Source organism: Bufo gargarizans, chromosome 7, assembly GCF_014858855.1.
Source record: "Bufo gargarizans isolate SCDJY-AF-19 chromosome 7, ASM1485885v1, whole genome shotgun sequence".
NCBI classification, from domain to species: Eukaryota; Metazoa; Chordata; class Amphibia; order Anura; family Bufonidae; genus Bufo; species Bufo gargarizans.
This window is the reverse complement of record NC_058086.1, coordinates 127,612,587-127,633,431: the sequence shown is the minus strand read 5'-3', so window position 1 is coordinate 127,633,431 and position 20,845 is coordinate 127,612,587. Positions and strand designations below refer to the sequence as shown.

Below are 20,845 nucleotides of genomic sequence, written 5' to 3'. Positions count from 1 at the left end.
ATAGAAAGGAGGAACAGCATCAGCAAGAGGTTTCTGTACAGTTAAGGGTTAATGAGAGAATATTATTCTACTGGTTGGACTAGGCTTCATGGTTGGTTTGATGATTCAGGTCGGTGTTATTTGCTGGGGGACATAAGTCAGTAGATGGTATGGAGAAAATCACTGTGAGTGGTATTGGGCATGAATCCAGGCCTGCGGCAGAATGCAATAGGCAATAGACAGTAAGCAATAAACAGTGATGGTTTGTCTGGGATGTGGGGGATGGCAGTGATTACCTTAGCGATGCGGCCGATGAGTGTCCTCCTGTGGTAGCGCTATGAGGGCGGGGGAGGGGGGAGTGTGTGGTCGCGGGGGTGGGCGGTGATCTCTGCTGGTGGAAGGAGGGAGTGTGTGTGCCGGAGCGGGGGGCGGGACTTTGCACAGTGGGCGGAGGGGGGGGGGGGGGCCGTGGTGGGGAGCCAGTCTTGAGTGAATGGGATGGGCGTTTGTCTCTGGTGGTGAGGAGGAGGCTGAGTGTGCCAGTGCGGGCGGCGGTTGTCTCTGGTGGTGGAGGAGGAGGCTGAGTGTGCTGGTGCGGGCGGCGTGACTCAGCACAGTGGGCGGAGTGGGGGGCGGGGGGCGTGGTGGGGAGCTGGTCCTGAGTGAATGGGTATGTGTTTGTGGTGTAGTGGTGGGCGGGGGTGGCGTGGCTATGGTGTGTAGGGATGTGTGGTTTTGGTACAGCGGCGGACTGGAGGGTGTGTGGCTAAGGTCCGTTGAAGCCCGTTGAAGGGTGGGTGGCTGGATCGGCTCGTGTGTCGTGGATGGGGGTGGGAGGTTGGATGGCTAGAGATTCCGCCCAACTTATTTCCTTACTAAAGGACATCAAATGGAACCCCTCGTACCGCTGGATGACACTAGACATTCCACACGAAGCATGTATCACTATATCTCAATATTACTTAGATACGGATAACTAACTCTCTTCGGAACATAAGACATTTATCACAGACGCCATCCGTTTCATCCTAACCCATAATGTGTTCAACTTTGAAAACTGTCTGTACAAACAGCAGAAGGGGACCGCTATGGGGACGCGTTTCGCGCCGAGTGACGCTAACCTCTACATGGGACGTTTTGAAGAGCAAATAATCTACAATAATCACAACTGGAACGACATGATCATCTTCTACAAACGATATATCGACGACCTCATCATAATCTGGGGAGAAAGCAATAAAGAGGCAGAAGCATTTATTTCATACCTCAACACTAACACCTGGAACCTCACCTTCACAGCCAACATCTCAACCACTTCAATCGAATATCTGGATCTACTCCTATTCCCCTGCAATGAAAACATCCAAACTAAAACCTTCTTCAAAAAAGTAGACGGAAACTATTTGGACTTCAGGAGCGCGCATTACAGAAAATGGAAGAACAACATTCCATACAGCCAATTTAAACGCATAAGGAGGAACTGTTCTACCAAAGAGGACTTCATTACCCAAAGTAAGATCCTACAGAATAGATTCATGAACAAAGGATACCCGAGTAAGATCGTTGAGAACACCTTTTCCCGGGCAAACAACCTAAGTCAAGACGAATGCCTGACGACCAAAACCAAACCAAAAGAAACAAACTCCAAATCCATACAAAACATCACTGATCACCACCTACAATACTAACCAGGAAACCTTAAGGAAGAGCCTGATGAAGCACTGGCACATTTTAACTAATGATCCATACCTCAAACCCAATATATCACAGAGGCCACAAATCACATTAAGGAAAGCAAAGTCGCTAAAAAACATCCTAGTAAAGCCTGCCTGGAGACCAGTAATCCAGCCAACAAATTCAGATGAGACACCCCAGTAGTAGGAGAGGACCTCCTGGGAGAAACCTGCAGCCACCTTTCCACTCCAGCAGAGAAGCCAGCTAGGAAACAAAGGTACTGTAAACTTAAGCAAGTGCCAATACTGGAGGAAGGATTTTATATACCAAGGATTAAATACAGCAATTAGGCATCCGGTTGGGATCCAGCCAGCTAGAATAGCTGAGGGGATAGAGCAGCATTGTACTACAAAGCATTAACTGTATACCCTCCAAGTATCTCGCAAGATTGAAACCCGCTGTGCATATGTACTGTAAAGGACTGCATTATACACCCCTGCAACTGATTGTATAAAGTTGGACTGTTGTCTAAAGTTAAGCAACGTTTGGTTTACCATCTGTGTACTCTATTAATCCTCCTGCAAACCGGTGTGCCACCATTACAGGCACTGGCCTCACGATTCTTAAAGGGACCTACCCTAAGGCACTCAAAATACCTGCAACATCCAGGGCACCTCACACACCATCAGGCCTGGTCCCTACTTACAGAGTGTGCCCCAGAGGAACTAGTGTCTACCTCTGCTTCACTGTCGCATGCCTGCCCAGGGTTCTCCTCAGAAAAGTGAGTAACCCTCGATTGCCCATACCGTGACCTCACTGTCGCTAATACCCTGCAGGTCTGGCTTGCTGCATTAACAAAGTTTGTAAAAATCTGTTTTGAATACCTTGAGGGGTGTATTTTCCAAAATGGGGTCACTTTTTTAGAGTTTCTACTTTAGGGGTGCATCAGGGGGTCTTCAAATGTGACATTGCAATTTAAAATTATCCCAGTGAAATCTGCCCTCCAAAAACCATATGGCGTTCTTTTCCTTCTGCGCCCTGTCGTGTGCCCGTACAGCAGTTACCGACCACATATGGGGTGTTTCTGTAAACTACAGAATCAGGGTAATAAATATCGCGTTTTTTTGGGCTGTTAACCCTTGCTTTGTTCAGAAAAAATATGTGAACCCTTTGGAATGATATGGATTTCTGCACAAATTGGTCATAAAATGTGATCTGATCTTCATCTAAGTCACAGACAATCACAGTCTGCTTAAACTAATAACACACAAAGAACTAAATGTTACCATGTTTTTATTGAACACACCATGTAAACATTCACAGTGCAGGTGGAAAAAGTATGTGAACCCCTAGACTAATGACATCTCCAAGAGCTAATTGGAGTGAGGTGTTAGCCAACTGGAGTCCAATCAATGAGATGAGATTGGAGGTGTTGGTTACAGCTGCCCTTCCTATAAAAAACACACACCAGTTCTGGGTTTGCTTTTCACAAGAAGCATTGCCTGATGTGAATGATGCCATGCACAAAAGAGCTCTCAGAAGACCTACGATTAAGAATTGTTCATTTGCATAAAGCTGGAAACTGTTATAAAATTATCTCTAAAAGCCTTGCTGTTCATCAGTCCACGCTAAGACAAATTGTCTATAAATGGAGAAAGTTCAGCACTGCTGCTTCTCTCCCTAGTAGTGGCCATCCTGTAAAGATGACTGCAAGAGCACAGCGCAGACTACTCATGAGACTTACAAAAGTCTCTGGCATATGCTAACAACCCTGTTAGCGAATCTACGATATGTAAAACACTAAACAAGAATGGATTTCATGGGAGGATACCACAGAGGAAGCCACTGCTGTCCAAAAAAAACACATTGCTGCACGTTTACAGTTTGCACAAGAGCCTGGATGTTCCACAGCAGTACTGGCAAAATATTCTGCGGACAGATGAAACTAAAGTTGAGTTGTTTGGAAGAAACACACAACACTATGTGTGGAGAAAAAGAAGCACAGCACACAAACATCAAAACCTCATCTCAACTGTGGTATGGTAAGTATGGTGGTGGGGGCATCATGGTTTGGGGCTACTTTGCTGCATCAGGGCCTGGACGGATTGCTATCATCGAAGGAAAAATTAATTTCCAAGTTTATCAAGACATTTTGCAGGAGAACTTAAGGCCATCTGTCCACCAGCTGAAGCTCAACAGAAGATGGATGTTGCAACAGGACAACGACCCAAAGCATAGAAGTAAATCAACAACAGAATAGCTTAAACTGAAAAAAATACAGCTTTATTTTGGTGGTATTTGATTGCTGCTGACATTTTTCGTTTTTCTGATATTAATCAAAATAGACCGCAATTTTCTCAAAAAAGTGTATTTTTAAATTTTTCCGGTAAAATTGTTTAAATATAATTACATTTCTATACAAGTTTGTGTCAGAATTTATTGTGCTACATGTCTTTGATAAAAAAAATCCAATAAGTGTATATTTATTGGTTTGTGCAAAAGTTATAGCGTTTACAAACTATGGTACAAAAATGTGAATTTCCGCCTTTTGAAGCAGCTCTGACTTTCTGAGCACCTGTCATGTTTCTTGAGGTGCTAGAATGCCAGGATAGTATAAATACCCCCCAAATGACCCCATTTTAGAAAGAAGACACCCCAAAGTATTTGCAGAGGGGCATGGTGAGTTTATGTATGATTTAATTTTTTTTCACAAGTTAGCGGAAAATGACACTTTCTGAGAAAAAAATAAAAATAATAAAGTTTCCATTTCTGCTAACTTCTGGCAAAAAAATAAAATAAATCTTCCACGGACTCACTATGCCCCTCAGTGAATACCTTGGGGCGTCTACTTTCCGAAATGGGGTCATTTGTGGGGTGTGTTTACTGTTCTGGCATTTTGGGTGGGGCTAAATTGTGAGCAACCCTGTAAAGCCTAAAGGTACTCGTTGGACTTTCGGCCCCTTTACACACCTAGGCTGCAAAAAAGTGTCACACATGTGGTATCACAGTTTTCAGAAGAAGTAGGGAAATGTGTTTTGGGGTGTATTTTTACATATACCTATGCTGGGTGAGAGAAATAACGGCGATACCACATGTGTGACACTTTTTTGCAGCCTAGGTGCACAAAGGGGCCCAAATTCCAATGAGTGCCTTTAGGATTTCACAGGGCATTTTTACGCATTTGGATTCCAAACTACTTCTCACGCTTTAGGGCCCCAGGGCAGTGTAAATACCCCACAAGTGACCCAATTTTGGAAAGAAGTCTCCCCAAGGTATTCCGTGAGGGGTATGGTGAGTTCATGTAAGATTTTATTTTTTGTCATATGTTTGCGGAAAATAGATTTTTAACATCTTTTTTTTCTTACAAAGTCTCATATTCCACTAACTTGTGACAAAAAATAAAATCTTACATGAACTCACCATACCCCTCACGGAATACCTTGGGATGTCTTCTTTCCAGGTCCGCACTTCCGTTACGCAAAAATATAGAATATGTCCTATTCTTGTCCGCAATTGTGGACAAGAAAAGGCATTTTCTATATAGTTCTGGCAATGTGCGGATCCGCAAAATGCGGAAAAGCACATTGCCGGTGTCCGTGTTTTGTGGATCTGCGGATCCGCAAAACACATACGGATGTCTGAATGGAGCCTTACAGGGGGGTGAACAATGGCAGGGGGGTGACAGAGGGGTGATCAGGGAGTCTATATGGTGTGATCAGGGGTTAATAAGTGACAGGGAGGGGTGTAGTGTAGTGTGGTGCTTGGTGCTACTTACAGAGCTGCCTGTGTCCTCTGGTGGTGTATCCAAGCAAAAGGGACCACCAGAGGACCAGGTAGCAGGTATATCAGACGCTGTTAACAAAACAGTGTCTAATATACCTTTCTGATGCCATTTTTTAAACATCTACAGCCTGCCAGCGAATGATAAGCGCTGGCAGCCTGTAGTTTAACTTCAGAGCTGCGCGCCGCTGTGAACGCAAAATCTCGGTTCTCACGAGATGACGCCAATAGGCGTCGCTTAGACCTGAGAGCGCTGCCGCCCGTGGCGGCAAGCGGTTAATTCTTTTATTAGTTTAAGCCAGGCATGTCCAAACTGCGGCACTCCAGCTGTTGCAAAACTACAACTCCCAGCATGCATTAGGAGTTGTAGTTTTGCAACAGCTGGAGGGCCACAGTTTGGACATGCCTGGTTTAAGCAGACTGTGATTGTCTATTGTTGTGACTTAGAGGAAGATCAGATCACATTTTATGACCAATTTGTGCAGAAATCCATATCATCCCAAAGGGTTCACATACTTTTTCTTGCAACTGTATATATATTGTCACATTATTGGCTACAGGGTTCCTCAGTGGTAGCAGTATTAAATCGGATCACTCTGTGCACACACCTATGTTTTGACACTTACCTCTCTTGATGCATTTTGGATATTCCAGCTTTCCTTGCTGACAAGGAATTCTCATCTGTGTGTCAGGACTAGTTTCATATCCAGCTTTACAAGTAAACTCTGTCATGTCACCATGTTTAATGTAAATCTTTCTAGCAAATATCCAGCGTTGCTGTATATTATTTTCTTCCATGTCCTTTTCATTTGTAATACATGGCTCTGAAACAGAAAATATGGATTTTTCACCCAATTGTTTCAAATATATATTATTTTATAGTTATTTTATTACTAAAGATGTTATATATATGTATTTGGAAATTGTTTATATTATACATCTATTTGATCAACGAGCAGGGACATCGTTCTTGTATTGTGGATCTTTTAGCACATGTCACTTTATGCACATGCACTTTGTTTATTTTCGCACATGTATCAGATGTATTCAATTTAATCATGATTGTAACCACATTGTGATTGGTTGGTCACTTGAGATATGTCTTTATATGTCCTCATTTTCACTGTTTCTACGCTGGAAGAAGGCTCTTGTGAGCCGAAACGTCGCAAGATTGCCATATTATGGGTGAATAAAAAGTTCACATATTTCACTTTTATCCAGGAGTGCAGTCCTATTTTTTGCAATATATATATATATATATATATATATATATATATATATATATATACATATAAATTATAGTCAATACCATTCAGAATTTGTGCAAAGATACAAATACAGTTTTCCCCTGATTTTGCAATTTCAATTTGCTCCATCATTGTAAAATTAAAATATAGTAAAATGAGCCTAAAACTGTTCATTCAACATTTCAAAATGTTGCGCTAGAATAAATAAAGTGAAAAAAGTGTGAACTATTCATTTAAAAGTTATAAAAGAGGGAGGAAATGCAGCACAAAGTGTAGACTTTGTCTTAAGGAAAGGCAGCAGTGGCACCAGTCTTTTGCACATATGGATCAGTAACAAAAATAAACACTGAGCAAGACTGAGCGTAACTTTAAAGGGAGGAGGGGGGGGGGGGGTGTTTGCTTCACCCCTTTTGCTTCTGCCATATAATTTATTTCTCTGTATGCAAAATACAGCTACTGTTGTGAGAAGGGGAGCTCATGTGGTGGTAGGGGATAGCGCGTATGCATACATTGTGGGTTTAGAGACATTACATGTAACGGTCACGTCCACACACACACACACAGGGGGAAGGATAGTGACCACTGCGCTCCACCCTCACCCCTAGCCCTGCCTACTTGCCTCACGAGTCCTGATGACAGGGGACAACTGGACGACAGTCCCTTCCTTAGGATATGTTCAGGGAAGACAGACAAGACAAAATACCGAACGTGAACGGACCGGGTCAGAACCAAGAGAGCAAAGGGTTAAGCAAAGAATGGTCAGGAGAAGCCAGGGTCAAATATCAGGAGAGTAGAGAAGTACAAGAGGAGTCCGCAAAGAGTAGTCAGGTGGGAGCCGAGGTCACAATACCAGGAAAGATGCGCAGTACAGGAGGAGCAGGCAAAGGATCGTCAGGGAACAGGATCAGGTGAGTATTCAGTAGTCTAACAAATAGCCAGGAACCTAGAATTAACAGGCAACCTGTGGCCAGCAGGCTGCCTGTATTTATAGTGGGGTCTGAGGGTCATGTGACGTGGCCAGCATCACATGACCAATAGACAGACAAGTTGAGCACTGAGTGATCAGCTCGGCGCTCAAGGCAGACCTAGGAGCAGGGAGCCTCCCAGCTAGCAAAGCCGCCCTGGGAACGAGGCCAAACACAGATCCTCGCTCCCGAAGCTAGGCAGCAGGTCTGCAGCTGATGGGAGACCGAGTGTGCCTTTGGCGCCCCGTGACATTACACAGTTGTTTAGGTAGTAATGTAACATTCTTTTCAGTGGCGCTCTCAGAAGAAGTTTTGTTACTGAACTGAAAGAGTATTCGAAATCGTATATAAACTTTTATCAAGTCAAAAAACACAACGCATTTTGAGGGTGGGATAGTCTTCTTTAGAGATGAGTGAATCAAAGCTGATAAAGTGGAATTCGTTCCGAATTTCAGGAAAAATTTGATTTGCATCGAGGGCAAATTTCCTCTCGCTTTGTGATAACAAATCACATTTTTAATAAAATGGCTGCTGCACATGTGAGGATATGAAGAAAGGAACTCTGGGAAGGCGGGATCACCAATAATGCCATGCATGCAGCCAATCAGCAGCCAGCCCTGTGATGTCACAGCCCTATAAATAGCGGCAGCCATCTTAGATTATGCCATTTACCAGTTTACTTACTGCACGGAAGTGCAGGGAAAGGATAGGGAGGAATCGTTTCACAGCATTTGTGTAGAACAGGGTTCAGTAGGGGGGGTTGACTGAGTAATAGGAACAATCCTATTACACCTTGGTGCACTGACTGGGGATCCAAAGCCCCAATATACAGCTCTGTAATTCCAGCAAACATTTCTTGCTATTGGGGTGCAAGTGCTGTTTGATACAGCCATTAAAGACTTGATTGTGGCGAATAAACGATTTATAAGTGCAGGGAAAAGATAGGGAGGAATCATTCCACAACATTTATGTAGAACAGGGTTCAGTAGGGGAGGTTACTGACTGGGTAATAGGAACAATCCTGTTACCCCTTGCTACACTGCCTGGGGAACCAAATTGCCATTATATAGCCCTGTCATTCCAGCAAACCTTTCATGTTATTGGGGTGCAAGTGCTGTTTGATACAGCCATTAACAGGGTTTATTACAAGGAAATATTTATACAGAACATCTTATTTGCCCTTGTGCAGTGCAGTTATATGTTAAGCCCTTTTAGCTATGTATTAGTGGCGAAATAAAATATATTTGCCGTCCAGCGTTGCACTTATCTGTTGAAAAGCCTTTTGTGTAGTGTAAAAGTAGAAACAAATTACGGCCTAATTGCCGTTCATCGGTGCAGTGATATATTCTACAACCCTGTTTGCCTTGTATTAGTGGCAAAATAAAAATATATTCGCCGTCCAGCGTTGCTGTTATCAGTTGAAAAGCCTTTTGTGTAGTGTAAAAGTAGCAAAAAATTAGTGCCTAATTGCCATTCAGCGGTGCAGTGAAATATTTTACAGCCCTGTTTGCCGTGTACTAGTGGCGAAATAAAAATATATTTGCCGTCCGGTGTTGCACTTATCTATTGAAAAGCCTTTTGTGTAGTGTAAAAAGAGAAAACAATTAGGGTCTAATTGCTATTCAGCGGTGTATTGATATTTTCTACAGCCCTGTTTGCCGTGTATAAGTAGATATGTTGCGAACATAACATTTTCCGTTCGCGAACGGCGAGCGCAAATTTTTGCAAATGTTCGCGAACGGGCGAACCGCCATTGACTTCAATAGGCAGGTGAATTTTATAACCCACAGGGACTATTTCTAGCCACAGTAGTGATGGAAAAGTTGTTTCAAGGGGACTAACACCTGGACAGTGGCATGCCGGAGGGGGATCCATGGCAAAACTCCCATGGAAAATTACATAGTTGAAGCAGAGTTGGGTTTTAATCCATAAAGGACATAAATCACCTAACAATCCAAATTTATTTTGAACAACGTGGTTTAAAACATCCAGTGTGTGTATACGATCAGGTATGATGTTGTATCGATCAGGTAGTGTAAGGGTTACGCCCACTTCACAGACATTGACAGACCAAACTCCCCTTTTAATGCACCGCAAACAACCGCAAACAGTCCATTTGCCCAACCGCAAACTCCCCATTTGCACAAGGTTGGATACCAAGCTAGCCATGTCCTGTTGATGTCATTGAAGGTTTCTTCCTCCACCCAGCCACGTACAACACCAAGGGTCCCCGAAAGGTGAATTGAATTGATTTTTCGAACGGGGAGATGGTTAAAAAAACGCAGGCTCCCTCCCCTTTGTTTAAATCCACAGTCACTGCGTCTGCGCTGTGCAATTTACTGTCTCACCCGATATGAGTGGTATTTTCTATAGTTCTAGTCTCATCAGTTTAATCCCTGTTACTTCCCCAATCTGGGGTCCATTTATTGAATTGATTTTTCGAACGGGGAGATGGTTAAAAAAAACGCTGGTTCCCTCCCCTTTGTTTGAATCCACGGTCACTGCGTCTGCGCCGTGCAATTTACTGTCACACCCGTTATGAGTGGTATTTTCTGTAGTTCTCTTCTCATCAGTTTAATCCCTGTTACGTCCCATATCAGGGACTGCCTTTTGTGAAAAAAAATTTAGGCCGGGTACCTTCGATTGCCTTCACAGTGACAAACTCTGATACACCAAACTGAATTGATTTTAGGAACCGGGAGATGGAAAAAGCAGCTTGGTCGGTCCTCTTACTCCCAAGTTGGGGCACTGCACGTGCACGGAGCAATGTGCTGTGACACCCTATATGAATGGTGTCTTAACTAGTCCTATTCCTATCAGTTTAATCCCTGTTACGTCCCCTATCCGGAGACGTGTGTTGAATTGATTAACCATTGTCTAATTAACGAACCATTACGACATCCTGGAACAATTTAGTTCTGAGCTTTGTACTTGATTTGTATTGGAATTGTTGGGGATTTTTTTAATTGTCTGCATTATTTCTAATAAACTATTAAGAGACTTTATAATGATTTTTTTATTTTATGCATTAAAAACCCACCCATACAACTTAAATAAATAAAAAAATAAGTTTTTTCTATGAAAAAACATCCAGCCGATTGCTTTTGGTCTGATCATAATGAAGCAACGGCCTTATCATCTGGGGTGTGGCAACATTGCCAACAGACCGCTTCATTGTGATACGCAAGCCCCTTCACCACAACAAGGTAACGATCGTGAAGGGGAATTGACACATGAATGTGCCTTTTTTTTGTTTTGTTTTTGCAGCCACCAGAGGCCAGAAAAATTAGGCATGTACACATGCCTGAAAAATTAGGTATTGTTGCAGCGGCCGGAAAAATTGATGTTTTCCAGGCCGAAAGGTGACTAAAATATTGCGGCTTGAACCCTAGTTGGTGGCGGAGTAATTACGAAAGTCATCTAGTATGCAGGCATTAAATACAGCAGCGTGGGGACCATTTTGAGGCCAAGGCATGTCATGTCATCAGCCCTTTTGTTAGTCAAACGTATTCCCCACTGTCAGTCCCTTCGGGATCCATGCCTCATTCATCTTAATGAAGGTGAGGTAATCAACACTTTTTTTGACCGAGGCAACTTCTTTTGTCAGTGACAATGCCTCCTGCTGCACTGAAGGTCCTTTCTGACAGGACACTTGAAGTGGGGAAGGCCAGAAGTTCTATCGCAAACTGGGATAGCTCAGGCCACAGGTCAATCCTGAACACCCAGTAGTCAAGGGGTTCATCGCTCCTCAGAGTGTCAATATCTGCAGTTAAGGCAAGGTAGTCTGCTACCTGTCGGTCGAGTCGTTCTCTAAGGCTGGATCCCGAAGGGCTGTGGCAATGTGCTGTGACATCCCCCTTATAAGCTGTGCAAAGCATATTTTTTTGTTTGGTTTTGAACTGCTTAATCCTTTCTGACTTTCGGCAATTTGGTAACATTTCCGCCACTTTCTGCTTATACCAGGGGTCTAGTAGCGTGGCCACCCAGTACAGGTCGTTCTCCTTCATCCTTTTTATACAAGGGTCCCTCAACAGACATGACAGCATGAAAGACCCCATTTGCACAAGGTTGGATGCCGAGCTACTCATTTTCCGTTCCTCCTCCTCACGGATGTCATTGAAGGTCTGTTCTAGCCCCCAGCCACGTACAACAATACGGGTCCCAGATAGGTGACAACAACGAGCACCCTGGGATGCCTGCTGTGGTTGGTCTTCGTCCCCCTCAAAGCCACATTCCTCCTCTGACTCCTCTTCCTCATACTCCTTTTGCAGCATTGCCGCAGGTCCGGCAAGCGATGATGACAAGGCTGTTTCTGGTGGTGATGGTGACCACAACTCTTCCTCTTCACGCTCATCCACAGCCTGATCCAGCACTCTTCGCAGAGCACGCTCCAGGAAGAAAACAAATGGGATGATGTCGCTGATGGTGCCTTCGGTGTGACTGACTAGGTTTGTCACCTCCTCAAAAGGACGCATGAGCCTACAGGCATTGCGCATGAGCGTCCAGTAACGTGGCAAAAAAATTCCCAGCTCCGCAGAGGCTGTCCTAGCACCCCGGTCATACAAATACTCGTTGACGGCTTTTTCTTGTTGGAGCAGGCGGTCGAACATTAGGAGTGTTGAATTCCAACGTGTCGGGCTGTCGCAAATCAAGCGCCTCACTGGCATGTTGCTTCAGCGCTGAATGTGTGAAAAGTGCGCCATGGCCTGCTTGAGGATGTCCTGTAAGCCTGGGTACTTAGACACAAAGCGTTGTACGATGAGATTCAACACATGTGCCATGCACGGCACATGTGACAGCTTGCCCAAATTCAATGCCGCCAACAAATTGCTTCCATTGTCACACACCACTTTGCCGATCTCCAGTTGGTGCAGGGTCAGCCACTGATCCACCTGTGCGTTCAGGGTGGACAGGAGTGCTGGTCTGGTATGGCTCTCTGCTTTCAGGCAAGTCAACCCCAAGACAGCGTGACACTGTCGTATCCGGGATGTGGAATAGCCCCTGGGGAGCTGGGGGGATTCAGTTGATGTGCAGCCGCAGCAGAAGAGGACTCAGCCGATGAAGTAATGGAAGAGGATGGAGTAGGAGGAGTAGAGGAGGTGGCAGTAGGCCTGCCTGCAAGTCGTGGCGGTGTCACCAACTCCGCTGCAGAGCCACGCATTCCACTCACCGTGCTTTACAGACTAGGTATCAGTGGTCAGATGGACCCTTGCCCCAACACTGTATGCCAGAGATGCCATGACTTCCTTTTCAATCATTGAATAGAGGTTTGGGATTGGCTTTTTTGAAAAAAAAAATTTGTCCGGGTACCTTCCACTGTGGTGTCCCAATAGCAACGAATTTTTTGAAGGCCTCAGACTCCACCAGCTGGTATGGTAAAAGCTGGCAAGCTAAGAGTTCCGTCAAGCTAGTTGTCATACGCCGGGCAAGGGGGTGACTCTGTGACATTGGCTTCTTACGCTCAAACATTTCCTTTACAGACACCTGACTGTAGGCAGATGAGATGGAACTGCTGAAGGTGAGAGGCGGAGTGGCGGGTGGTTGAGAGGGGGCAAGGAGGACAGCGGTGGTTGACGTAGCTGAAGATGCTGGACCAGGATGGGGATGGTGGCTTTGAGTTTGTGTGCTGCTTGTACTCATGTGTTGATCCCATTGGCGTTTGTGATGTGAGATCATGTGCCTTCGCAAAGCAGCTGTACTGAGGTGGGTGTTGGACTTCCCACGACTCAGTTTCTTTTGGCACAGGTTGCAAATGGCATTGCTGTTATCAGAGGCAGACACACAAAAAAAATGCCACACTGCTGAGCTTTGCAATGACGGCATTCTGTTGATGGCAACAGCATGCGTTGATTGGCGTGCTGTCTGGCTGACCCCGGGTTCCGATACATGCTGTCTGACAGTGCCACTAGCTCCTTGCGACGACCTCCCCCTGCTTCCAACTCGTCTCCTCCTTTTCTCTGTCTCCCCTTCTGAACTTTCCCCCTCTTCTTCTTCTCTTTGAGCAGGCACCCACGTGGCATCCACAGACACATCGTCATCACTTGTATCACTTGTATCTGACACCTCAGCAAAGGAAGCAGCAGCAGGTACAACATCATCATCATGATCATCACACTGTACGTCCATGTGTGTAATGCTGCCTGACTGAGACATATCCCTGTTATCTACATCCTCTGGCAATAATGGTTGCGCATCACTCATTTCATCCAACTGATGTGTAAATAAATCCTCTGAGGGATCAAGTGAAGCGGCTGTGGTGGCTGTGGTGGTAGTGGTGGTGGCGGGCGGGAGAGTGGTAACTTGAGAGCAGGTGACCAAAGCTGAGCTAAAGGAGGATGGTGCATCAAGGTTCTTAGCGGAAGCTGTTGAAGTTTGGGTGTCCTGTGTAAGCCAGTCAACTATTTTCGCATAATTTTTTGGGTACGTGGCCTCTGAACACTGGGCCAGTGGAAATCACAGTACCACGACCACGACGGCCCCTGCGGGGTGGCCTGCCTCTGCCTGTCTTTTTTTTAAATAAGCGGTACTATGCGTGCAAGGTACTGTGCCACCCTATATAAGTGGTGGGCAGTGGGCACAGTACAGTCTGTGTGGACCTGACGCACACTGACTTGCAACTGGGATTATATCACAGAAAAATATTAAATTGTTTTTTTTTATCTGCAAGGTATTTGTGAGTGAGTGACACCCTGTAACGGTATGAGTGGAGGCCTAGCCAGTGGCCACAGTACAGTCTGTGGGCCAGACACACACTGGCTTGCAACTGGGATTATATCACAGAAAAATATTAAATAGATTTTTTTTTTCTGCAAGGTATTTGTGAGTGAGTGACACCCTGTAACGGTATGAATGAAGGCCTAGCCAGTGGCCACAGTACAGTCTGTGTGTACCTGACACACACTGGCTTGCAACTGGGATTATATCACAAAAAATCTTACATAGAATTTTTTTTATCTGCAAGGTATTTGTGACTCACACCCTGTTGTGTCGGTATAAGTGGAGGCCTAGCCAGTGGCCACAGTACAGTCTGGGGGCCAGACACACACTGACTTGCAACTGGGATTATATCACAGAAAAATATTACATATAATTTTTTTATCTGGTATTTGTGAGTGACTCCCTGTAACGGTATGAATAGAGGTCTAGCCAGTGGCCACAGTACAGTCTGTGTGGTCCTGACACACACTGGCTTGCAACTGGAATTATATCACAGAAAAATATTACAAATAATTTTTTTATCTGCAAGGTATTTGTGAGTGAGTGACACCCTGTAACGGTATGAATGGAGGTCTAGCCAGTGGCCACAGTACAGTCTGTGTGGGCCTGACACACACTGGCTTGCAACTGGGATTATATCACAGAAAAAGATTACAAATAATTTTTTTATCTGCAAGGTATTTGTGACTCACACCCTGTAACAGTATGAGTGGAGCAGAAACCAAAAAACAAAAAAAATTAGTGGCAATTCTGGAGGAGCTGCTAAACCCCTGACACTGTGGCGTGTCTTTTGTTGGGGGAGCAGCCCGACCGCATGTGGACCGCAGTAATCGACTAACCCCAGCAAAATATGCATACAAAGGAGGATATCGGCAGGGGTTTAGCAGCTCCTCCAGAATTGCCACTATATTTTTTTGTTTTTTGGTTTCTGCCTTGTTAGATTTGAGTGTGTGTGCCTTTACTTGGCATTCTAACACTTCTTTGCACCTGGTAACCTCCATCACATGGTCTGGTGTGGGTGTGGCTCACAGTCTGGCTTCATTCACATTGTACTACCACAGTATTCATGCTGGGCGTTTGTGGGAAGCTTGGCTGTGAGCTGAATTATACCACCCCCAGACCGTGTTCACACCATAGTTAGAGCAGCAGTTAGGACCCCTCGGTATGAGTGGAGGCCTAGCCAGTGGCCACAGTACAGTCTGTGGGCCAGGCACACACTGGCTTGCAACTGGAATTATATCACAGAAAAATATTAAATATCATTTTTTTTATCTGCAAAGTATTTGTGACTCACACCCTGTAACGGTATGAGTGGAGACCTAGCCAGTGGCCACAGTAAAGACTGGGCCAGACACACACTGGCTTGCAACTGGGATTATATCACAGAAAAATATTTAATATCATTTTTTTTATCTGCGAGGTACCCTGTCACACCCTGCGAGGTACCCTGGTACCCTGGTATCTGTCACACCCTGTAACAATATGAGTGGAGGCCTAGCCAGTGGCCACAGTACAGTCTGGGGCCAGACACACACTGGCTTGCAACTGGGATTATATCACAGAAAAATATTAAATATATATTTTTTATCTGCAAGGTATTTGTGATTGAGTGACACCCTGTAACGGTATGAATGGAGGCCTAGCCAGTGGCCACAGAACTGTCTGTGTGGGCCTGACACATACTGGCTTGCAACTGGGATTATATCACAGAAAAATATTAAATATATTTTTTTTTATCTGCAAGGTATTTGTGACTCACACCCTGTAACGGTATGAGTGGAGGCCTAGCCAGTGGCCACAGTACAGTCTGGGGCCAGACACACACTGGCTTGCAACTGGGATTATATCACAGAAAAATATTAAATTGAATTTTGTTATCTGCAAGGTATTGTCTGTGACACCCTGTATGAATGGTGTGCACACAGTACTGTCTGTGACTGAGCCTGCAGCCTCTCACACACTGGCAGCCAGGTAACTGCAATATATATATATATATATATATATATAAACAAAAAAGCACACTGATGTACCAGCCCTGAAAAGGGCTTTTTCGGGGTGCTGTCAGGACGCTGTCCTTACAGAAGATTAGTCTGTGGACACAGAACAATGCCCTAGCTAACGCTTTTCCTATTAGATCAGCAGCAGCACTGTCCCTCCTCTCACTGAGAATGCAGCTTCCGAATTAATCTAAAATGGATGCTGTCCAGGAGGTGGGAGGGTCTGGGAGGGATGGTCTGCTGCTGATTGGCTGGAATGTGTCTGCTGACTGTGAGGTACAGGGTCAAAGTTTACTCAATGAGGTGCCCTCGATAATGTAGGTGTTTAGGGTGCTTTGGAGGCTGGGCCCCCGAGTTGTTCTTGACGCCAGCACTGTAAGGTGCAAGTGAAGTTGGTAGAAAGGATGAAGAGTCAATTGTAGTCAAAGTTTACTCAATGATGATGTATAGGGGGCAGACCGAACATCGCATATGTTTGCCCGCCGCGGCGAATGTGAATAAGCTATGCTCGCCGGCGAATAGTTCAGGACATCACTATGTATAAGTGGCGAAATAATAATATATTTGCTGTCCAGCATTAAACTTCTCTGTTGAAAAGCCTTTTGTGTAGTGTAAAAGTAGAAAAAAAAATAAGGACCTAATTGCCATTCATTGGTGCAGTGATATATTCTACAGCCCTGTTTGCTGTGTATTAGTGGAGAAATAAAAATATATGGTAGTTGAGGTGCCCTCGATAATGTAGGTGTTTAGGGTGCTTTGGAGGCTGGGCCCCCGAGTTGTTCTTGACGCCAGCACTGTAAGGTGCAAGTGAAGTTGGTAGAAAGGATGAAGAGTCAATTGTAGTCAAAGTTTACTCAATGATGATGTATAGGGGGCAGACCGAACATCGCATATGTTTGCCCGCCGCGGCGAATGTGAATAAGCTATGCTCGCCGGCGAATAGTTCAGGACATCACTATGTATAAGTGGCGAAATAATAATATATTTGCTGTCCAGCATTAAACTTCTCTGTTGAAAAGCCTTTTGTGTAGTGTAAAAGTAGAAAAAAAAATAAGGACCTAATTGCCATTCATTGGTGCAGTGATATATTCTACAGCCCTGTTTGCTGTGTATTAGTGGAGAAATAAAAATATATGGTAGTTGAGGTGCCCTCGATAATGTAGGTGTTTAGGGTGCTTTGGAGGCTGGGCTCCCGAGTTGTTCTTGACGCCAGCACTGTAAGGTGCAAGTGAAGTTGGTAGAAAGGATGAAGAGTCAATTGTAGTAAACAACAGTACTTTTACTAAATCATTTGCCTTCAGTCAGTAGTGATGATCGTGAAAAATCGGCAAAGTAATATTCATGTAATGCGCTTGAAAGATAGGTGTAGGTCACTATAGCTACATTTTTCAAGCTGCTAGAAGTTTCCTGAGACTAGAGAAAATGGTTGGCATGGCAGAACATTACAATAGCTTTATATGCAGATAGAGTGCTCCAATATATTTGCGATTCCGAAATCGGCACCAATGATGCAAATATTTTGGCGCCATACGTGAAACTACACATTTTAACAGGTCTGACTACTTATTAGTGATTGGTTGCACTAAGTATTGTCGTGAACTTGTGACATCACAACACTATGTATGTATGTAGCATGCATACATACATACTGTACATCACTATGTATGTAGCATGTATGTATGGACAGCTACACTATATCACTATCTAACCTACACTGACTATCTCCCACTAACTATCTATATGATATATACAGTATAAGCTAACTAACTATCTATTATAATGACACACGCCGGATCCGGAAAAGCGCAAGTGAACTGAAAGCATTTGAAGACAAATCCGTCTTCAAAATGCTTTCAGTGTTACTATGGCAGCCAGGACGCTATTAAAGTCCTGATTGCCATAGTAGTAGTGGGGAGCGGGGGAGCAGTATACTTACAGTCCATGCGGCTCCCGGGGCGCTCCAGAATGACGTCAGAGCGCCCCATGCACATGGATGACGTGCCATGCGATCACGTCATCCATGCGCGTAGGGTGCCCTGACGTCACTCTGAAGCGCACGGACGGTAAGTATACTGCTCCCCCGCTCCCCACTACACTTTACCATGGCTGCCAGGACTTTAGCGTTCCGGTCCGGAACTGAAGACATCCTGATGCATCCTGAACGGATTTCTCTCCATTCAGAATGCATTAGGATAATCCTGATCAGGATTCTTCCGGCATAGAGCCCCGACGACGGAACTCTATGCCGGAAGACAAGAACGCAGGTGTGAAAGAGCCCGTAGTCAGTACAGTTTATTTATATATGGCAAAGCAATAACCTAAATATTGGTTCAGCTGTATCCCTTGTAACAGGCTGGGCAATTGTAAGTTGGGGCGTTTTCCCTCTCTCTCTATCTGCCTATACTTTGTCCACACTCTAGCACTCAGGTACTGAATATAATAACTCTTACAGGTCAGTAGCAATCCGCAGGGCAGTCTCCCTAACGGCAGGCTTCAGTCTTCTGCTCCATTCTTTGGAAAGGATGCTCACTGAAGTATTACGGTCCACTATGTTTATAGAGGCATGTGGTAAAGAATAATTTGGCGCCTTAATCATCCGGCTATGTCCAGGTACTTTTAGGTTCCTCCTGGTCACTGTTGCTTGTGAAGTCCATTGGCTAATTTAGCTCTAACCTCCACTAGACTTTCTCTATATTCAGACGTAGACTCACTAGTCTGTGCTTTGCTGCTGTAATACTGTTCTCTATGCTCCCTTAGCTTGATCAGGACCAAGGGGCTACAATGGCAGCTACATTGTGGATTGGGCCTGTTCTGCTCATCCTTTAACCACCTCAGCCCCCCTAGCAGGGCCGGCTCCAGGTTCATGTGGGCCCTTGGGCGATAAATCCCAGTGGGCCCCCATGAGGCATTTTTTTACATTGATATGTCCCCCTGTGGCTCCCACACGGTATAATGACCCCCAGTGGCCCCTATACAGTATAATGACTACTAGTGGCCCTTCACACAGTATAATGACTACTAGTGGCCCTTCACACAGTATAATGAACCCCCAATTTCCCCCCTCTTCCACTGTATAATGACCACCTGTGGCCCTGCATTCAGAATAATAACCCCCAGTCGCCCCCATTCAGAATAATGACCCCTAGTAGCCCCCACACTGGGGGAATACTGTATGGAGGGGGCTCTGGGGGTCATTATACTGAATGGAGGGTCATTGGGGATCATTATACTAAATGGGGGACACTGGGGGTCATTATACTATGTAAAGGGCCCTCACAGTATAATGACCCCACAGTGACCCTCCATTCAGAATAATGACCCCCAGTCGCCCCCACACTGGGGGTTATACTGTATGGAGGGGGCACGAGGGGTATGGAGGGGGCATCTGGTGGTCATTATGCTAAATGGAGGGTCAATGGGGATCATTATACTAAATGGGGGGCACTGGGAGTCATTATACTGTGTAAGGGGCCCTCACAGTGTGATGAATGACCCCCCAGTGGCCCCCTCACATACCCATCATTGCAGGGGAGCTGGTGGTCCTGTCATTCACTAACCGCAGCTCCCTGTGCTCCTTCTCTCCGGCGGCCCGCTGCAGCAGTGAGCCAGGCCTGGAGGAGAGAAGGAGATGTGCAGTGATGTAGCTAGAACTGACTGGGCCCCACAGCAAATTTTAGTACGCCCCCCTCCCCCCCAATGTGTGTTCACATCACCTTTTTCCTATCGGTTTGATGTATACAAATGTGCAGCACTCCACGTTTTTGTATCCTGCGGAGTCAAGTAAAAAATGCATACGTTAACGTATATGTTTTTTTACCATGGAATTGTATGGTGAACGGACGCCACTGTATGGCATCAGTCTGAGGCATCTGTTAACGCATAAATTTTTTATATACATTAAATGGATAGCACAAATGGGATGTGAACCCAGCCCTAGTGTCAGGATAAGCACCAGTACACAGCAGAGCAGCGTGGCAGAGAGGGGAGGCCGCCATGTACTGACAGATCGCTACCTGGTCCTGGTGGTCAGGGGTGAGGACTGTGCTTCCCAAGGATCATTTTCTACTGGGAAATACAGGGCACAGTATAATACACTAGAATCTATATAATATAACGATATTAGCCCTACCCCCAAATAATAATACAATTAGGGGGTCATTTATTATATAGAAATACGTCTATATTAGGCGTACAATATGCAACACGCCAGACCTGCAGGGGATGACGAAGTGAGGTCACAGTTATGGGCAATCGAGGGTACTCACTATATTTGAAGAACCCTGGGCAGGCGCGTGGCAGTGAAGGAGAGGTAGACACGGTTCCTCTGGGGCACGCTCTGTAGATAGGGACCAGGCTTGATGGTAGTTGAGGTGCCCTGGATGTTACAGGTATTTTGTGTGCCTGGGGCAAGGTCCCTGTGGTATTCGTGACGCCAGTGCCTTTGGCCGGTGGCACGCCGGTTGATGGTTGGAAAGATGACGGTACA

The 20,845-nt window shown here is 45.1% G+C and overlaps 1 protein-coding gene across 1 annotated transcript in view; it reads right to left on the bottom strand.

Moving 5' to 3' along the window:
* The window catches only part of LOC122943634 (complement factor H-related protein 2-like), a 458,972-nt gene that overhangs the window by 325,515 nt on the left and 112,612 nt on the right, over positions 1 to 20,845 (bottom strand). Inside the window, exon 4 of the mRNA XM_044301524.1 lies at positions 6,060 to 6,257. Within this exon, the coding sequence (XP_044157459.1) occupies positions 6,060 to 6,257 (198 nt within the window). The remainder of the gene's footprint in view (positions 1 to 6,059; positions 6,258 to 20,845) is intronic.